General features: G+C 34.3%; 1 protein-coding gene across 3 annotated transcripts in view; it reads right to left on the reverse strand.

Annotated features, from left to right (window-relative positions):
- Positions 1-18,986, reverse strand: part of MGAT4C (MGAT4 family member C) — a 753,565-nt gene that overhangs the window by 15,650 nt on the left and 718,929 nt on the right. For all 3 annotated transcript variants that reach the window (XM_055118430.1, XM_055118431.1, XM_004602715.2), the window contains one exon: positions 1,789-1,941. In XM_055118430.1, the coding sequence (XP_054974405.1) occupies positions 1,789-1,941 (153 nt within the window). The remainder of the gene's footprint in view (positions 1-1,788; positions 1,942-18,986) is intronic.

Below are 18,986 nucleotides of genomic sequence, written 5' to 3' on the forward strand. Positions count from 1 at the left end.
ATTCTATTCTTTTAAATTTTATAGTAAGGTTCTATTCCCAAAATATAGAAGGGCTGGCGAGCTAGTACAGCAGGTAGGCACTTGCGCAGCATGCATCTAACCTGGGTTTTATCCCAGGAACTCCACTTGGCCCTCCAAGCCCTGCCATGAATTATCTGAGTGCAGAGCCAGGAACACTGAGTGTGACCAAAAATCAGCCAAGCAAGTAAACAAGCAAACAAAAATTATATATAGGAATGCTTATTCTATAAAATGGTCTATTGTTTTTTAAACAAGAGTCAGTGGAATTGTACTCATACATGTCCCATGAATGCAGCGTTTCACTATGTGCAAATTATAAGAAAATTTAGTACAAGGATGTACAAGAGAAAATAAGCAAATAAGAAAATAAACAAAATCAAACACAATTTTTGATGAATGTTTTACTAAATTTATAATTTTGTATTCAATCAGGTTCTGCAGAACATATCACTAATCTGAAAAGCATATTTTTAAAAATCCAAAATTGCATATTATAGGTAAGTTCTTCTGTTTGCCGTGTTTTCTATACCATCACTGTTCAAAGTCCAAGAACTATAGCTAATACTTACTTATTGTGATCTATGGATGGAAAAATGAGGGTGTATGAGATTAAAACCTAATTTAAGATTAAATACCTAAGCAGTGTCAAGATCTAAGAACCTGGCAGAATTTCACAAGGAAACAACAACAAAAAAACAGTACTAAAGAAAGCAAGATGCTTTCGAGAGAAGATTCCATAAGTGGCTCTGTACCAAATAAGATCACAGGATCTAGAGAAGTATCTGAAGTGTAGTAACTAGTTAATAAATTGTGCTCATTTACTAGTCATACATTTCATTGAAAAATGTGAAGCAAAGTTTTAGATTATTTTTCTAAAATAATAATTAAAAATACCTTCCGTAATGTGAACATTATGAAAATTGCAGTCTAATTTCTGTGTTCAAATGTTTAAACTTTTAAAAACAAACAAAAAGTCAGAGTTGCATAAATATTAGACAATTTCCAAATATTTTATTTTCAATTCAAATAGGGAAAAGTGAATAAATGATAGAATCAATTTTATTCTAATCAGGCATGAAATTATGTGATAATTATAAGAACATAAATTGTAGAAATAGATATATTTCTCATAATTAGCCAGACTGAGTCATTTTGTATATATTTTATAATTATTTAAATTTGAGTGTTTACTAGTCTCATTATATTTTAAAATTTACGGAACTTTTCTAATTAATAACTATAATTCTTGAGGTTCTATATTATTTTCTGGTGAATATAAATATATAACATTGTGATCACTTAAGCTATTCAAAATTCCAATAGGGTGTTATCTATTATAATAACATATTGTTTCTGAATAAAATAGCAGTTTGTATCATTACACAAAGAATTTTGAAAATTTTGACAATTAATAAGAAATAGAGATTATAACATTTGATGCAGATTTTATTTATTCTTATAATATGAATTAAATGGTTTTGCATATTCATTCTTCAGAACAATGATATATAAACTAATTTCATACTAATCATATGTACCTATTTTAACCAAAACATATGTTATTAAAGAAGACATTGGAGCATTAATTCTAGTATTTTCAATATGGTAACTTTAAACATACATTAGTTAGAAATCCCAAAGTTATAATTTTGCTCAAACTAAAGATGTTACAATAGATTAAGATTAAATATTTGGCACAGTTAGGCTAAATCTAGTTTTATTTAGGCCTTATTTTGAACAAAAAGTCAGTCAACCTCATTAACTTACCAGCACATAGCTATCTTCAATGTATAAGTTCATAAATAGAAGGAAAATGACAAGAACTCCTAAGAATGACACTGTTGAACGTTTTCGCAGGCATCTCATTTTATCCAGTATTTCAAAAAAATGTTTCACTTGATAAAATTTAAACATTCTCTCCTGTGGAAAAGATGTAAAGAATTACTATATATATATGCATATATTTTTTTCCTGCAGGTATTCCATCATTTTTAAAAGTCAGATGTTTATAGGACCATCAACTAAAACTTGAACTAAAACCTGTTTGAAGTAAAACTTGCTTCCAAATTTACACAAAATATTTGCAACACATTTATGTATTAATATAAAACCAGTAAGTGGTATATTTTTGTGGAGTAAAGTGAAATAAAAAGCAAGTCCTAGGTAATTCTCAAGAAATAAATAGTGGTAACAATACTGTAAGATGAAAGAAATCTTAGGAGAAAGAGTAAAAGTGGATGTAAATGCTTATAAGGCAATTCTCACCTCTCCCTTTTGTATTGTAATGAAAATGGGGGAAACTAGAAGTATGGGCTGCTATTGATCTTGCAGAATAGATGTGCTGGCAGGACATATTCCATGGTTTGAACTCAACTATCACTCCTAACAGGGATCTGGAAAGGATATGGGTGCCAAGGATACAACCCAGGTCAGTGTGGTCAAGGCAATCACCCTGCCATAATAATGTATTATCTCTCTGGTACCAAAACTGGAGTAATATGGAGCTAAGTATGATGTCACTCAGTAATAAAATACTTTGTATGTGATACCAGACATTATGGTTGATTCTTGACACCCTGAACTTTGGGTGGGGGGAAGAAAAAAAAAGAAAACAAAATTACCAAAAGAATAGACGTTATTGGTCGTAGTGAATGGGCACTGATGGAGGGATGGGTACTCGATTATTGTATGACTGAAATATAATCACGAACGTTTTTAAGTCTGTAACTCTACTTCAAGGTGATTCATAAAGAAAGAAAGAAAGAAAGAAAGAAAGAAAGAAAGAAAGAAAGAAAGAAAGAAAGAAAGAAAGAAAGAAAGAAAGAAAGAAAGAAAGAAAGAAAGAAAGAATAGATGTTCTGGAAGTGCTACTGAGGTAAAACCTACATTAAAAAATTCAAAGTTACTGAGGAAGTCAAAATTTTGTTGATAACTCCACATGTGACTTTGATAACTTGAGGTTTTATCACATTATTCATTAATTTTTACAGCAACTATTAAATATTATCTTGGATGCTAATATCTGACATGGGAATATTTACATTATCTTATACTTTGTACTAACTAGAAGTGTTTATTTATGATAACTTATAAATAGTAAAAAGTTAAATCAGAGTCAGAAAGATCAGTGGAGACCTACTTTTACTTTATTACATTCTATCACATTTTGTGACACCCTTAAAACACAGAAAAAGGTTACTGTCTTTTAAAGTAACAAACAAGAATGGAACAATAATCTATAATGAATTTTTAAAGAATTTATTCATTTCCTTTGGCCAAACTTTTCTCTACTTTTAGATTATTGATTTAATGCCACTTTATGAATATGTCTAGATATATATGTAATGTAAACTCAAACTGGATACATGCATATCTAGACACATATTAAATTATAGATATACTAATATGTTTATGCTGAATGTATTTTCACAAGTATTTCTTGTCCTTTATTCTATATTTTCTTTTGTTTTCTGTTCATTCTTTGGTGCCACATTCAGCTGTGCTCAATACTTACTCCTGACTCTGCGTTCCATCACTCTTGGGCAGGCTCAGGGGACCATATTAGGTGCCAGAAATGGAATAAGTGACAATCAAAGTGACAATCCCCTGCATACTCTGGCTCCTTGTCTTTTATTCTTTTTGATATTTTATATAGCATAATTTTAATGATAAATTCTCTATATACATATTTTTCATATTAAAAGTTTGTAGCATTGTCATCCCCTTGTTCATCGATTTGCTGCACTTAAAATATTTTCTTTTCTCTCAAAAAATACTCAAGGTGCCCTGGACCACTTTCAGCCATAATTGACCATCTGAGCCAGGATATTAAATGCCAGGGCCTGAAGTTGTCTAACTGGTAAGACTATTACCATCTGTGGACACTCTGTCTACAGATGACACCTTGCAGGTGTTTTGGGATCTCCAAAACTGGATGACTTTGTGTAGGGCACACTATATGTTTGAAATTTTGATGTTATATCCAAATAATTTTCCTCAAGATCAATGTCAAGGAGTTTCATCTCTTTGTTTCAAGAGTTTAGTGAGTCTGGCCTAATGCTTAAATTCTGTGCTTATTTTAAATTTATTTTGGTATAAGACTTGCCATCAGTATAATTTTATTTTTCTTCACATACTTATTCGGCGCTCTTTACAACAATGTTCCAGAAATTATGCTTCTGGATATAGAACCAAATTATATTAGACAGGGTATTGTAAATATGTGCACAACTGTAGTTATCACAGCATTATTCAAAATAGACAATACATGGAAACAATATTAGTGGCAAAATGAATTTAGAATATTGATAAATATTTTGTCAAAAGAAAGAAGAAAATAGTGATTTTTATAACTACATGAATATATAGTTGTATAACTACATACTACATGAACATGTAACTACATAACTACTTGGGGGCTTTTATGCTAAGTGAGATATGTTAGGCAGATAATAAAAAGACTGAATGGTATTATTCTGATTGGAATATGTAAAAGTTCATATAGAAACAGGTAAAATGGTGTCTGTCCAGTACTTGGAATGAAAAACTAGAAGTGATAGTGTTTAATGCTACAAATTTGCAACTAGGAGACAAATAACTATACTGTCTGGAGTTCTAATGAATTATACAGTGATCTAATGAATTGTACAGTGAAGGTAAACAAGAATATATCACAACCATAAAAGATATTAAGAAAGTAGACCTTATTTATTCGTATCACAAAAAACAGTGATTTGACATCATAGACATATTAACTATTCTAATAATAATATTAAATATGCAAATATAGCAAGTATAAAATATACTGCATATTTTGAATGTGTATATTACATGTCAAACATCGCAGCAAAATAAAGATATAGAAGGAAAAAATGTTACCACTGTCATTTGATAAGTTGTTTTTAATGTTGGTAATGTTTAATTCATCAATTATGTTCTTAAATTTTGGTTGGACATAGAAAAGCATTCTAAGATATATTCTCCTATATTTTACCCTGTAAGTTTTATAGTTTACTTTACAATTTAGGTCTATCAATCACCTGAAATTTATTTTCATGTATCTATGAGGACAAAAATAATATTATTTTTAGCCCTGTATACCCATTTACTTGAGTATCATTTACATGAAACTTATATTTTATGTATTTGTTGAATACCAGTGGACAGTTATCTAACTAAACTTTCTCTATGGTATATAAATTTATTTGTAATAATGTCAAGCATACATTATCTGAGTATTTTTTTTTATGTAGGACTTGAAATAAGATAATCTGAGTATTCTAACTTCACTTTTTTAAAAGATTTGGTTCTTTTAGTTCTTTGTATTTTAGTGTGAGACAATAAATTGGTGCCAGCTCACTAAATCCAGTGTATCATACATGTAAGGTGTGCGCTTTGTTTGATGGATCTGTTAAAAAATTATCTTATAATTCACCCCAATTTTTACAAAGAACCATTTTTAGAATTTGGAAATTTTATCAACATACAAATTTGGGCAATATATCAATCTTTTTTTAATACATTATTTACTTTAGCTTTTATAGATCACTGATTTTCATGACAAATGGCTTTACTTCAGGCGAAATTGATGTTCATATGTTTTAAATTTTTATTCTTAATGATTTTACATTTTTTTATATTGATGAAAGAGGAAGCGTCAGTTTACCCTTGCAAGTTACTGTGAGCAGTCCAGCTTTTGATTGGCCCATTCTTCATTTTTCACTTCTTCCTTGCAAATTCCTGGAGTTTTTCTGATAAATAGGAGTTAATGATTGTTCATCATGAAATTCTGCCTCAGAGCTTCGGCTCACAGGGAGACTAAGATAACGGACAATGCCAGAAAGACAAACCCGCCAGACTACCCTGTAGATTCCCTGCATTCTCTGTCACACAGAGACCTGGTTTTGCTACAAAAATCTCACAAGAAGAGCCATAGTTAACTTAGTCCTATACGAAGTTGCTCCCCACTTGGGGAGCAACTTTTCTCTTCTCCTTTCCCAACTCTGAGTCTGAACATCTTTATTATTATTCTTTACAAGAACCTGGGACTCTCAAACGACACAGAGACCCGCCTCACCTGCATCGTTATTACAAAAGTTTTTTTTATGAACTTTATATTGATTTTCATTCAGCTTTGTAGAAAAATGGTACTTTAATAAAGACATCTTATATTATGTGATATTGTGGAATTAAAACCAGTCCATCCATAAATGACAGTTTTAATACTTCTTTTCAACCTGATAGTTATTAACATTGATTGCTGTTGCTCATCTTACTAGTATGCTAATTTTTATTTTTTTTACTGAATGAGCCTCCTATAAAATATTAAATGAAAGTAGTTGCTAGAGGAGACTTCCAGGTGATTTATGTAAAGTGGGGAGGAGAGAACAGGTGCCCTCAGGAAGGAAATCTGTGGCTTTCTTGCTCCCCACCAGACACCAGACACATAAGATGTAGGAGCTTTAGGACGGATAACGTTTACAGGGATCTCCTGTGCAGCCTAAACTTTAAGTCCTACCAGTCTCAGGGGCCATCAAATTACATTTGAAACCCCGATTTTCTGTGCAGTTTAGGAGTTGATTCCTACCATTTGATTTCTCTTGGAGCCAGGGACTCAGAACGGAACAAGGAATTGCTCTTTTCAAGAAAGGAAAGTTAGTCCTGGCCCCTACTCAAACCTTTTCCCAGGGGGTGACAAACAACGAAGTACAACATGCTTATTGGGAAATAAAGGAGGTAAGGTAAGATGCTCAAGAGAGAACAAGGGCTTTGCCATAGTGGAGGGAGCCCAAAGTACACAGCTCCAGTGGGAGTGGGGAGGGCAGCATTTGCGCCCTCAGCAGCACAGGTCACTGTCACTGTCATCCCGTTGCTCATCATCAATTTGTTTGAGCAGGCACCAGTAACATCTCTCATTGTGAGACTTATTGTTCCTGTTTTGGCATATCCAATACAATACTCATTGTGAGACTTATTGTTACTGTTTTTGGCATATCCAATACACCATGGGTAGGTTGCCAGGCTCTGCCATGCAGGCTCTATACTCTCGGTAACTGGCCGGGCTCTCCGAGAGGGATGGAGGAATTGAAACAGGTGGGCCACATAGAAAGGCGAACGCCCTACCGCTGTGCTATCGCTCCAGCCCAGCAGCACAGGTACTCACAGAAAAACTTACACCTAGGCAGCACCAGGGCTTGCTTCATTGTGTTATCCCTGGTTTTTTATAGTCTTCTGCCAATAGTTCCCAAACCACTCTCCCTCCCCCCTCTCAGCCCCTCCTCAGTGAGGTCTGCCTCTCTCTCAGAAACTCTCAGACACCAGGCTGGGAGTTCTGCATCTCAATGGCTTTCCAGGCTCCAGAGATAGGTCCTTTGTTCAAAAGCGGCTATGCCTGCAGGCTAATTCAGGTTTCAGATTGTGTCCCCCCTCCCCCCCTCCCCCAACACCCAAGCCTGAGACAAAAGGGACAAGTCAAAAACCTATTCTAACATTGAGATACACCTTATTTCACTGAGATATTCCCTTCTGTTTCTAAATTGTTCATTCGGTCAAGAATGAGCATGGAATTTAATTAAATATTTTACCATTTATAGAGTCATAAATAGTTCTCTGCCACTATTCTTTTAATATTATAGATTACATTGGTTGATTTTTGCAATGTAATTTAGATTTAATTATACGGTATATTATCAAATACTTATTTGTATTATTATTAGATTAATTTTGAAATTTGAGTTTTGTATTATTATCTGGGAATGCTGATCTTTATTTATAAATTTTATTACTTTATGATCTTTTAAAGCAGAGTGCTGGCCCCAGAGATGCCATAATTGTGGGGTAATTTTGCCTTAAGGCTAATGCACTATCATTCTGCGCATTTACAGTGATTTTTCAACCACTGGTATGTATACTGGTGCCAGTCCACAGCAATTGCCTGCTACTCTGTGATAATGACTTTGCCAATTAACAACAGTAGTTTTCAACTCTTGGTCTGCAGACATGAGAGTCTGCAAGCTTAAAGATGATTATTCTATCAATTTCTATATATATATACATATATATATAATAGTTTTTTCTTTTACTCTGAATGATAAAAATATGAATCATCCCTGTCTGGTTTTTCTAAAATTGTTGCATCAATTCCTTTACAGTGATCCTTTATTGCCATGAATAGCTTACTCCCCCCATTATTTTCTCATACATATGAATCAGTGAGCAAGATGAAGATATGGGATATTTGGAGGTCTTTAACTCTTGTTGTGCATTGGTCCTTTTCATGTATCTGTCTTTTCACTGATACTCTGAATTCTAGCCACATCAAAATTTTAAAATGTCTATCATGTCCTTCTACATGGAGATCACAAGTTTCATGGTCTTCTTGTCTTGCAGGGTAGACATTCTAGGAAATAAGCTGTGAGAGTCTCTTTATTTGCTTCTCTTTCATCAGCAATCTTTGCCCATTTCTGTTTGTTAATGAGTATTCTAAGTATTTAATTTAAATCTTTAAAGTTGTTTAAAGTGAAAGGGTACATCTGTTCCTTATGCCTCTATCATGATTAAAAAAACTACTTTGCCAGTGAAAGACTTTCTGTCCCTATTTTGTTTGTTTCCTTAAAACTAAGTGTAGATTTTTTCTTCCTTTTAACATTACCATTGAGTCATCTAATACATCCGACCTATTTTTGTTTCCATATAAATTAATTTGCAAACATAAATGAACGATTTGTGCTGCAAAGAGACTTGATGGTTTTTATTTTATCCAGTGTGAAATAAGTCCAGTACATCTTGAAACTATCCAATATGTTTGGACATTTACTGAAACTGACAGAATTCTTGAAGAAGCATTAGCAAAAGACCTTTTTAAATCATATAAATGTATAACTAGCTTTTTGTCTGTATAGTTTTATTATGTTTACAGAACTAGTAGTGCTCAGGGATTACTTCTGAATCTGTTTTGAGGATTACTTATTCCTGGTCTCCCTCTGGGAGAAACTGGCAATCTTCTGAGAGTTTCTTGCCCACCTGGGACAGCCTTGCAAGCTTCCCATGGTGTATTCATATGCAAAATCCAGTAACAAGCTGGATCTCATTCCTCTGACCCTGAAGAGCCCCCAGTGCAACATCATTAGGAGGGCTGAGTCAAGATGGACTTCTAAGATCTCAGGGAAAGGACGAAATGAGATGTTACTGAGCCCGCCCGAGAAATCGGTGATTAACGGGATTTTGTGATTCGTGATTCGTGACTTACTCCTGGTAGTGCTTAGAGGAACAAAAATGGTTTAAGAGGACAAACCCAGGTAAGCCAAGTTCAAGGCAAGCACCTTACCTACTGTACTATCTCTGTGACCCTAATTAGCTCTAACTTTTAATATAGGTAGAGAATATATATGAGCAACAATACATAAACATTACATTTTCTGATAATGAAATATATCACTATAGTACTATCGTCCTGTTGTTCATCGATTTGCTCGATCAGGCACCAGTAATGTCTCCATAGTGAGACTTGTTGTTACTATTTTGGGCATATCAAATATGCCACAGGGAGCTTGCCAGGCTCTGCCGTGTGGGCGGGATACTCTCGGTAGCTGGCCAGGCTCTCGGACAAGGACGGAGAAATTGAACTGGGGTTGGTCACATGCAAGGCAAAAGCCCTACCAGCTGTGCTATTGCTCTAGTCCATTAGCCAACTGAAAATGAAAACTAAAGGAAAGAAGAATAAACTATTCTTTATACAACATAGATAGGTAGCGAGTCACAGTCTAATACCTGATTTAACACAGAGAAAACAGAAAGGTCTTGAGGGATATAATGAAGATGACCAAAAAGGAAAATAATTGAGAGCATTCCTGCTCCAACACAAAGTAATCATAAATCCCAAATCAAAAACAAAATTGAATACACATACAGGCAAATTAGTGTGGAGGTCTCACTGAGAATATCCTCTGAAGAACCCAGCCAACTTCTCGGTGAGGGTGTGATTTCCTGATGTGAGACATAGAGCTATAGCTAATTTCATAGTGAAGATGCAGATCCCCAGAGATGGGTGAGGGTGGATGTAGGGTGGGGGGGGACACCAAAATCTGGAACTCTGAATTGAGAAAGGGGATAAATTAGCATATTCCCCAAAGAGATAGAAATCTGCATGCTAAGAGTATGCCAGGGATTTACAGTTCAGATTTGTATTTTCACTACTGTGTGGAAAAGAGTTTAGGAGCTGACAAGAGGGTTACAAATAATGTTCTTGCTACTACAGGAGGTGGTTGGGAGCTGCTGCTCTTAGAGTAAGCTCCAGGTCATTGCTCAGTCTAGCTCAGACTCTGGTCACCACTCCCAGCCCTTTAATTGTAACTTGTGTTTGGTTCAAATGGGCATTCAGGTGAGCCAATGGATGGGATAAAAAAAATCTAGAAAAGTCTTCAAACACACCAGAATATCTTAGTGTACAAGGAAAATTTAAAAGCAGTAATATTATTTATTTTAATGTTAATTAAGAGAACATACATAAGCTCAGAAAACAATTGAAAGAAAGTATACAAAATCTTACTCAAACAAATGAATGCACTAAAGACCAAAGGAAATACTTGGCAGCAGAATGGAAAACGTTGAAACTCAAATGAACTGCAGGATAATGTAGGGATTAGTATTAATAAAAAAGAAGAAAAAGACAAAAATATTTGGAAAAAGGAACCATTAGAAATATATGGGATTGCATGCAGATGAATAAATTCCATATCTTTGGGATCCCAGAAAAGAAAAGGAGAGATTGCTGGTGGAGTATATAATAGCCAAGGAACACTCTAATAGGTGAACGAAGATGTATAACATTTAAGAAGCCTGTTCACCCTTGCCAGTTGCTGTGAATAATCTCATTTGTTGCTGATACAGTGTACATTTTTGACCTCCTGCAAATTCCTCGATTTTTCTGATAAACAGAAAAGGGGACTAACTATTGTCCATCATAAAATATCCATTATCTTAGGGAGACTAAGATAATGGACAATACCTGAGGCAGATGGCAGAAAGACTCCAACCAATCAGAATCCCTGGAAGACTCCCTGTATTCTCTATACTTGATGATTAATAAGAAATGCATAGGGACTTTAAAAAGTCCTACACAATACTTTTACTTTTATCTTAGTCCTATACTAAGCTCCTCTCCCATGGGGAGTTTTTTTTCCTTTCTCTTCTACATTCCAATAAACTTTATACTTCCCAACTCTGAGTCTGAGCATCTCTTTTGCTCAACATTTTTGATTTTCAAAATATTAAAGAAGCGGGAATAATGAAACAATAGAGACCCACTGTCACTGCTCTATCATCATCTGCAACACCATAATACAGGCCAATCCAATTTTTCCTAACATCTTGTGCAGAACACTAAGACAAACTCTAAACAAAATTGAAAGAACCCAAAAGAGAAATATACTCCTAAAAGCAGCAAGGAAGAGCAATATCTCATGTAAAATAACTCCCATTAGCCTCAAATTGGATTTTTTTTAAAAAATTATATTTTATAGGTCACAGAGAATGACAAGAAACTTCCCAAGTCTTCAGTGAAAAGAACCTTTAATCAATAATCCTCCACTCTTCCAGGATTTTATTAATCATTGAGGAATGATTAAAAGATTGCTAAAAGCGATCCATCTCTGCTAAATAAAAAGTCATGAAATGGTAGGAATGAGTAAAAATTGTAAAAATAGGTGCTAGAATGAACTTTAGATTTATTTTAAATTCAAAAGAGGAAATAAGCGTAAGACTTCATATATAAACTACATAGTTACCTAAAATTAATAATGTTTAGGGAAAATAATTACAGGGAATAGGAAGCATAGAACCAAATAAAAGACCACTTTCAAAATGCATACTGACTTCATAGAAAGAAGAAAAAAAAGTCATATTGCAAAACATCCAAATTTTTCATGAAAAATTATGCACACAATGGCACGAAGGAGAAGGAAATGAAATTCAGACATCAGCTATTACCAGTGATAACTTGAAATTCTCATAATAAGAACAAGTAATAGGTAGGGATAGACAGGGGCAAGAGCAATAGTACAATTTGTAGGCACTTGCCTTGCATGCAGCTGATACAGGTTCAATCCATGACATCTTATAGAACTTAGACAATAGACAATAGCACTGTAGCACAGTAGCACTGTCCTCCCATTGTTCATCAATTTGCTTGAGCAGGCACCAGCAATGTCTCCATTGTGAGACTCGTTACTGTTTTTAGCATATCGGAAAATCCACAGGGAGCTTGCCAGGCTCTGCTGTGCAGGCACAATAGTCTCGGTAACTTGGCTGGGCTCTCTGAGAGGGACAGAGGAATCGAACCCAGGTCTGCCTTGTGCAAGGCAAATGCCCTACCCACTGTGCTAACACTCCAGCCTGTGACAATAGATAATAGGGTTAACAATAATCTAGCCCCCTACTAGGAGTAACCCCTGAACACAAAGGAGTAAACCCTGAGATTCTTTGGGCATGCCTCAAAAATAAAAATGGATATTACATAGGGATGGGTATTTCATAGGGACAGATATCATATATTGAATAGGGATCAATACATCAATTTGACTTAACCTTAAAACATACTTTCACTGAACACACGAGGAACAAAATAAACAACTAAGACAATGAGTAAAATCAATTTTAACATTCTGCTCTCTCCACTGGACAGATCAGTGAAGAAACAACAAATAAAATAGGAAGCAAGAATGCTAAGCATAGAATTGAAAGAACTGTATTTGACAGATACAACATGGCTCTCCAACCTTTCCAATTGAATACATATTATCCACTGTTACACATAAAATATTCTATAGGTATACTATTTTCTTGAAACAAAAGTGTTTAGAAAGTCATAAAAATATAAATTATACTGAGTCTCTTCTCAGACCAGAATGATCTGATGGTAGAAATTCACCATAAAATGAAAGCCAGAAAATGTTCAAACATTTAGAAAATAAGCAAGGTAATTTTTATTCAAAAATGTGTTAAAAGAAAAAATAAAATAATTACTTAAAATTAAGAAAAGTAAATATATATGATAACAGAACCTATGGAGCTATGCAAAATAGTACAAAAATTGGAAATTCATATCAATACAGATTTACCTCAGGAAACAGGAAAAAATTAAATTCATAACCGAAATACATATCTGTAGAAATTAGAAAAGGACTGACCATAAAACCCAAAATAAGCAGAAGGGATGACATAATAAAATTAGAGAAAAAAATCAATGATTTTTATATTAGTTTAGCAGAATAATAAATATAAAAGGTCAATGAAACATAGGGTGTTCTTCAAGAGAAAATACAACTTGAACCATGGAGAGGGCTAAAAAAAGAATAAAGTTTGCTTTATGTATGCAGGATGTTTGACTTCATACCCTACAATCTCATGGTCACCTGAGCACAACCATGAGTTACCAGAAGCACTGAGCTGAAAGCAGACCCTGAGCAGTATTGTGTATGGTCCATAAACCAAAAGCAAAAATAAGAATGAGTATACAAGATTGGAAAACATTTATCTATAATAATGAGAAATAAATGAGAGAAAATCTCTACTAAATTTGATCAGAAATTAAAGGCAAGGTCTTAAAGCAGATGTCTAGGAATTAAAAAAAAGATCATTGAGCTAGAGAACCTAAAACTGAGAAATTTTTAGTCTTAGAATCTCAGAAGATTGACTAAGTGGAAAGTATGAAACTGCAATAGATCAATTGCTAATAAGGAAATGAAAACTGTAATTTAAAAAAAAAAATCCCTGAAAAGAAAGGCCTCAGTTCAAATGGGTTCACTCTCGAGTTCTATTGAACATTTCAAGAATACCTAATACCCATACTTCCCAAATTTCCATAAAATAAAAGATGCTGGAATCATTTCTAGTTTTTGTTTTGTTTGTTTGGGGGTCCACACTTGGCAATACTAAGATTAACTCCTGGCTCTGCTCTGAAAAATTATTCCTGGCAGTGCTCAGGGAACCACACTGGATGCCAGAGATCTAACCCAGGCCAGTCATAAACAAAGCAAGTGCCCTACCTCCTGTAATATCACTCCAGCCCCTATTTCTAACATTCCTATAATGCCAACGTTAACCTTAATTCCGAAGGTAGACTAACATTATTAAAAAACATAACTATGGATCAATATTCCTGGTAAGATGATGACGAATGTTCTTAACAAAAAAATAGCAAATTTTAGGCAATATGCATAAAGGGGAACAGTAAGTGTGATATGATCATGTTAATAGATGCAGAGAAAGCTTTTGATAAGAATTAATATCCATTCATGATAAAAATTAAAAAAATAAGGACAGAAGGAAGTTACCATTTCAAACTAAAAGGTATATGCAATAACTCAATGCTAACATCCTATTCCAATGTCAGAAAACTGAAACTCTTCCCACTAAATTCAGGCATAAAAAAAGGCTGTCCACTCTCAACACTGTTATACAGCATAATACTGGAAATCCTAGTCACAGAAGGGAAGAACATAAGATGAACCAAAGACATTGGAATAGGAAAAGAAACTTTAAACTGAAACTCTTTGAAATGTATATATATGTAAAAATAATTTATATGTGGATTATGTTTACATGTATATAGAAGAACAAACCACATTCTACAAAAATATGTTATACATGCATATGTTTATGTTTGTGTGTTTATATATGTACATGAGTGCCCTAAAGATTCCACCAAAGAAATTTAAGAAAAAATAACCAATACGGCAAATACTAGGTCTTGAAATTAACATAAATATTTGTTGCATTTATAGTGCAAACAAAAAACTAGAAGAGTAAAAAAAGAAATAAAAAATAAATCCATTGAAAAGTTGTGTCCCCTTGGGGGCTGGAGTTATAGCTGGTAGGGTGTTTACCTTGCACACAGTCGACCTGGATTCAATTCCCAGCATCCCATATGGTCCCCCAATCACCGTCAGAAGTAATTCCTGAGTGCAGAGCCAGGAGTAACCCCTGAACATTGCTGGGTATGACCCCCCCAAAAAATTGTGCCCCAAAACATCAAACACATAAAATCAACTTTTAAAAGCATATGAAAGATTTTAGCTAAGACAAATGCTAGAAATAAAAAAAAAATGAACAAAAGGTAACTTAAAAATATTCCATGCTTATGCTGGGAAGAATTATCATTATTATAAAAAAAAAAGTTCTACCCAGAACACTACAGATTCAATGCAAATTCCTGTCAAAATGAACATTATTTAAGAACACAAAACAAATGGCAGTAAAATTTGATGAATCAGACTACTCACCAATTGTCAAAACAATTAAAAAAAAGATGGGAGGCCTTGTAGAGTCTGACTCTGAAGTATGCTACAAAGCTCTGCCAATGAAGAGTATAGAACTGAGAAAACAGGTGAATCACTAGAATTTTAAAGTACAAAACTAAATTCTCTGATACATGGACAGTTAATGATAAACAAGTTAGTTTCATAAGTGGAGGAAAAAACCTCTTGAACTTTCAGTAAACTCTGATAATACAGAACTTTATAGCTTCCTGAAAAAATTAAATCAGGCCTCTATCTCATAACATACCCAAACATTAATTCAAATTGAATTAAAGGTTTCATTATTATACATGGCTGTGGCTGGATTCTGGAGGTCTTCGGCTGCCGGGGCAATGCTCAGGGCAGGGAGGGAAACTCAACCTGCCCCCATCCAAGGGGCCCAGTGAAGACAGCCTGGTGCAGGGGCAGGAGACTCTGCGAGATAGATCTCTGGTACCCAGCCACAGACATGCTCAAGGCTACTCTCCACATGCTCGTGCGAGCCTTAAGCATGAAGGAAACGGCAGAGGAACCCAGGTGTGCGGGACCTGGGGCAGAGATCTCCAACCCTGCTCAGATCGGGACTGAGCCTCATACACCCAGATCACTCACTTTCCAGTAGCTTAGCAGTCACACCCACAAACTGCCCCTGGTGCCGCCGTGTAATTCCATCAATGGCCAAGATCCAGAGACTATAAAACAAAGCTCTTGGAAGTCTAGTTCTCCCTCTCAAAGAACCTAGAAAGCTACAGAGAGTATCCTGCCCACATGGCAGAGCCTGGCAAGCTCCCCAGGGTGTATTCAATATGCCAAAAACAGTAACAATGATGGGTCTCATTCCCTTGAACATGAAAGAGCCTCCTATGCGGCACCGTTTGGAAGGACAGTAAGGAGAGGCTGCTAAAATCTCAGGGCTAGGACGAATGGAGATGTTACTGGTGTCTGCTCGAGTAAATCGATGAACAACGGGATGACAGTGACACAGTGATTTATTATACATAGAACCATCAAGGATATCATAGCTGCACTCTAAGATATGCATATCAGGGGGTAATCCAATGATTTCTTTTCATTGTTAGGTAAAACAAAAGAAAAAATATACAGAAGGAACTTCATCAAATAAAATATTTGTTCATTAGGGAAAAATATATGGGGATTGAGTAGTACTTGAAAGTCCAACTTTTTTTTTTTTCCACGCGATTGGTTATCCAGCCAACCATCTCCCAGGTGAATCTAAAAGACATCATCATCAGGACCTGAGAGTTAGCACAAGAGTTATGGTGCTTGCCATCACTCAGCAAAGCAGTACCCAGAAATACACATGGTCCCCCAAACAACTCTGGGAGTGATCTCTGAGCACAATAGATCTCTGAGCCAGGAGTAAGCCCAGAGCATTTCTGGGTGTGGCCCAACTTGTGCCCCATCATCTCTTAAGCAAAATCTATACTTTAATACTTTTCCACACTCAAGAATTACTTAGGATTTGGGAGATAAAGAGTCAGGAACCCTGGAACAACACAAATGTGTCAAATATATTTGATGATCATAATTGCTAAATATACATTTTTTTTATAATTCAAATGTCATTAAATGTCTCATAGAGGTTAATGATAAAAGGACAACACAATTTTACGTAAATAAAAACAAGGTGATTCTATAATTTATATTTAAATCATCCACATATAACAAGTTGTTGTATGTGGATGATTTAAATATAAATTATAAACATAAATCATAAACATAAACCACATAAGCTAGACATCTACCTAATTATTACCCATTCAATTTTTTTTATCAACATTCTCAGTAAAATATGAACAAGTAGGAAAACTCGTATATTAGAATATTCAGGAACTCAAAACCTTAGTACACACAGTTTAAGACAGGTGAGTAAAACAAAAATTGTCAAATATAATGATAGAAAATTTCTATAAGCTAAAGTTTTAGAAATATAAATATATATTGATAAGTATGGAAACACAGTGAAGAATATTTATTTTCTTCTCTCAAAATGGAATCTTAAATTGTTCAAAAACTAGCAGCAATAAAATCTGAATATCCCAGAGTTATTGATTAATGTTTAAAATTTTTGTGTTTTGCTCAACAGCATAATTGAGATAAAAACTTTAAAGCTCATATTCTATCATCATGAAACAATACATGCTTTATTAATTTATCAAAGGAAGAGTTATATTCTACAAAACTGATGCTGGTGGCCTAAAAATGTAAGGTAGGACAAGATATCTAAAAACACGATAACTCATATATTGCTAGGTAGTTTTAGGGTAGCCATGTAAACTTTAATTCATAGATTTGTGGACACAAAATGTCTTTCAGGTTCACATTCTAAAAGAAAGCATACTAATAAAAGTCACCATTAATTTGATTATCTGCTGAAAACTATTAACTCCAATAAGGCAGATGAAATCTCACCATTATTTTTAAGTAGAAATAATAAATAAAGTTTACGTTTGGTTTCAGATTTTTAAACTGATGGATGAGCACATCCCAGTATTCCAAGTTAGATGAACTAACTTGAAAATATAAATCACGTAAGTGAGAATTAAGTATTTGAACAATACTTGGTTTCAATTTCAAATAGCAGCTTGCTAGGAATTTTGACAGCCCTGAAATAATTTTAGAAAGAGTAAAATATGTTTTCAGTTGATTACCAAAAATGTGAATTTTTGAATAAAATGTTAACTAAAAGTATCATAGTTTGAGTTGCTTTCTGGAGTTGATAAATTGTCTTTATATACTCTAAATGTCACCAAGTGATTCATTTACTATAACATACACTGAAGAATAGTTATTTTAAATTTTGTACTACCAATGGGAAGTATTTGAGCATGCTTTGTTTAACAGTTGTTACTGCAAGAGTTTTTGAAAATCTCTGATTTGTCAAAAGCTTATCAACCAACAAATAATTGTGAATCCACTTATAAAAATAGGAATGCATTATAGCTCCATTCACTCACCCACAAAATATGTAAGTTTAGCATATCTGGTTCAATTAGCTTTCTTTAGTTTCAATAATGAGAGAATCACATTTTCTTTTAAAGACCCAAATACCAAATGTATACACATGCACACACACACACACACACACACTAACAATAACCAAACATATAGATACAGCTATTTAAAATAATTTTGATGTGACATCATACCAAATAAAAGATGATCTTTATCCTCGAGTTCCTTTCTTAAAGACTTAGGAAATAAACATCCCCAACCAGAGCTCCCTATGGACTTAGTTCCAATTACCGTATTTTGTTTTTTGGGGAGAAGGGTAAATACTCAGTTTCTCAGGATTTACTACCACCTCTAAGCTCAGAGAGTACTCCTGGAGAGACTTGGGGGGATAGATATGGTGCAGGGCATTGAGCTTGAGTGTTCTGCATTCAAGCCAACCACCACAACTGCTGTAATATGTCTCTGGTACCATAATAATTATTTGTAATAACGATGATCTCTTTAGATATCTTGGTTACCTCTCAAACACAATGGAGCTAAAATTATGGGATGATTTTTTCACCTTGAATACAGAGAATTTATTCTGGGTCTTATTTTCAGCTGATCTAGATTTCTAATTGTCTGGTTAAATAATTTTCATAAATATTAGCATGCTCTCTAATAGTCAGAAGCATTCTGGGCTCCCCTGTCTTCCTT

Source organism: Sorex araneus, chromosome 10 (assembly GCF_027595985.1).
Source record: "Sorex araneus isolate mSorAra2 chromosome 10, mSorAra2.pri, whole genome shotgun sequence".
Classification (NCBI taxonomy): Eukaryota; Metazoa; Chordata; class Mammalia; order Eulipotyphla; family Soricidae; genus Sorex; species Sorex araneus.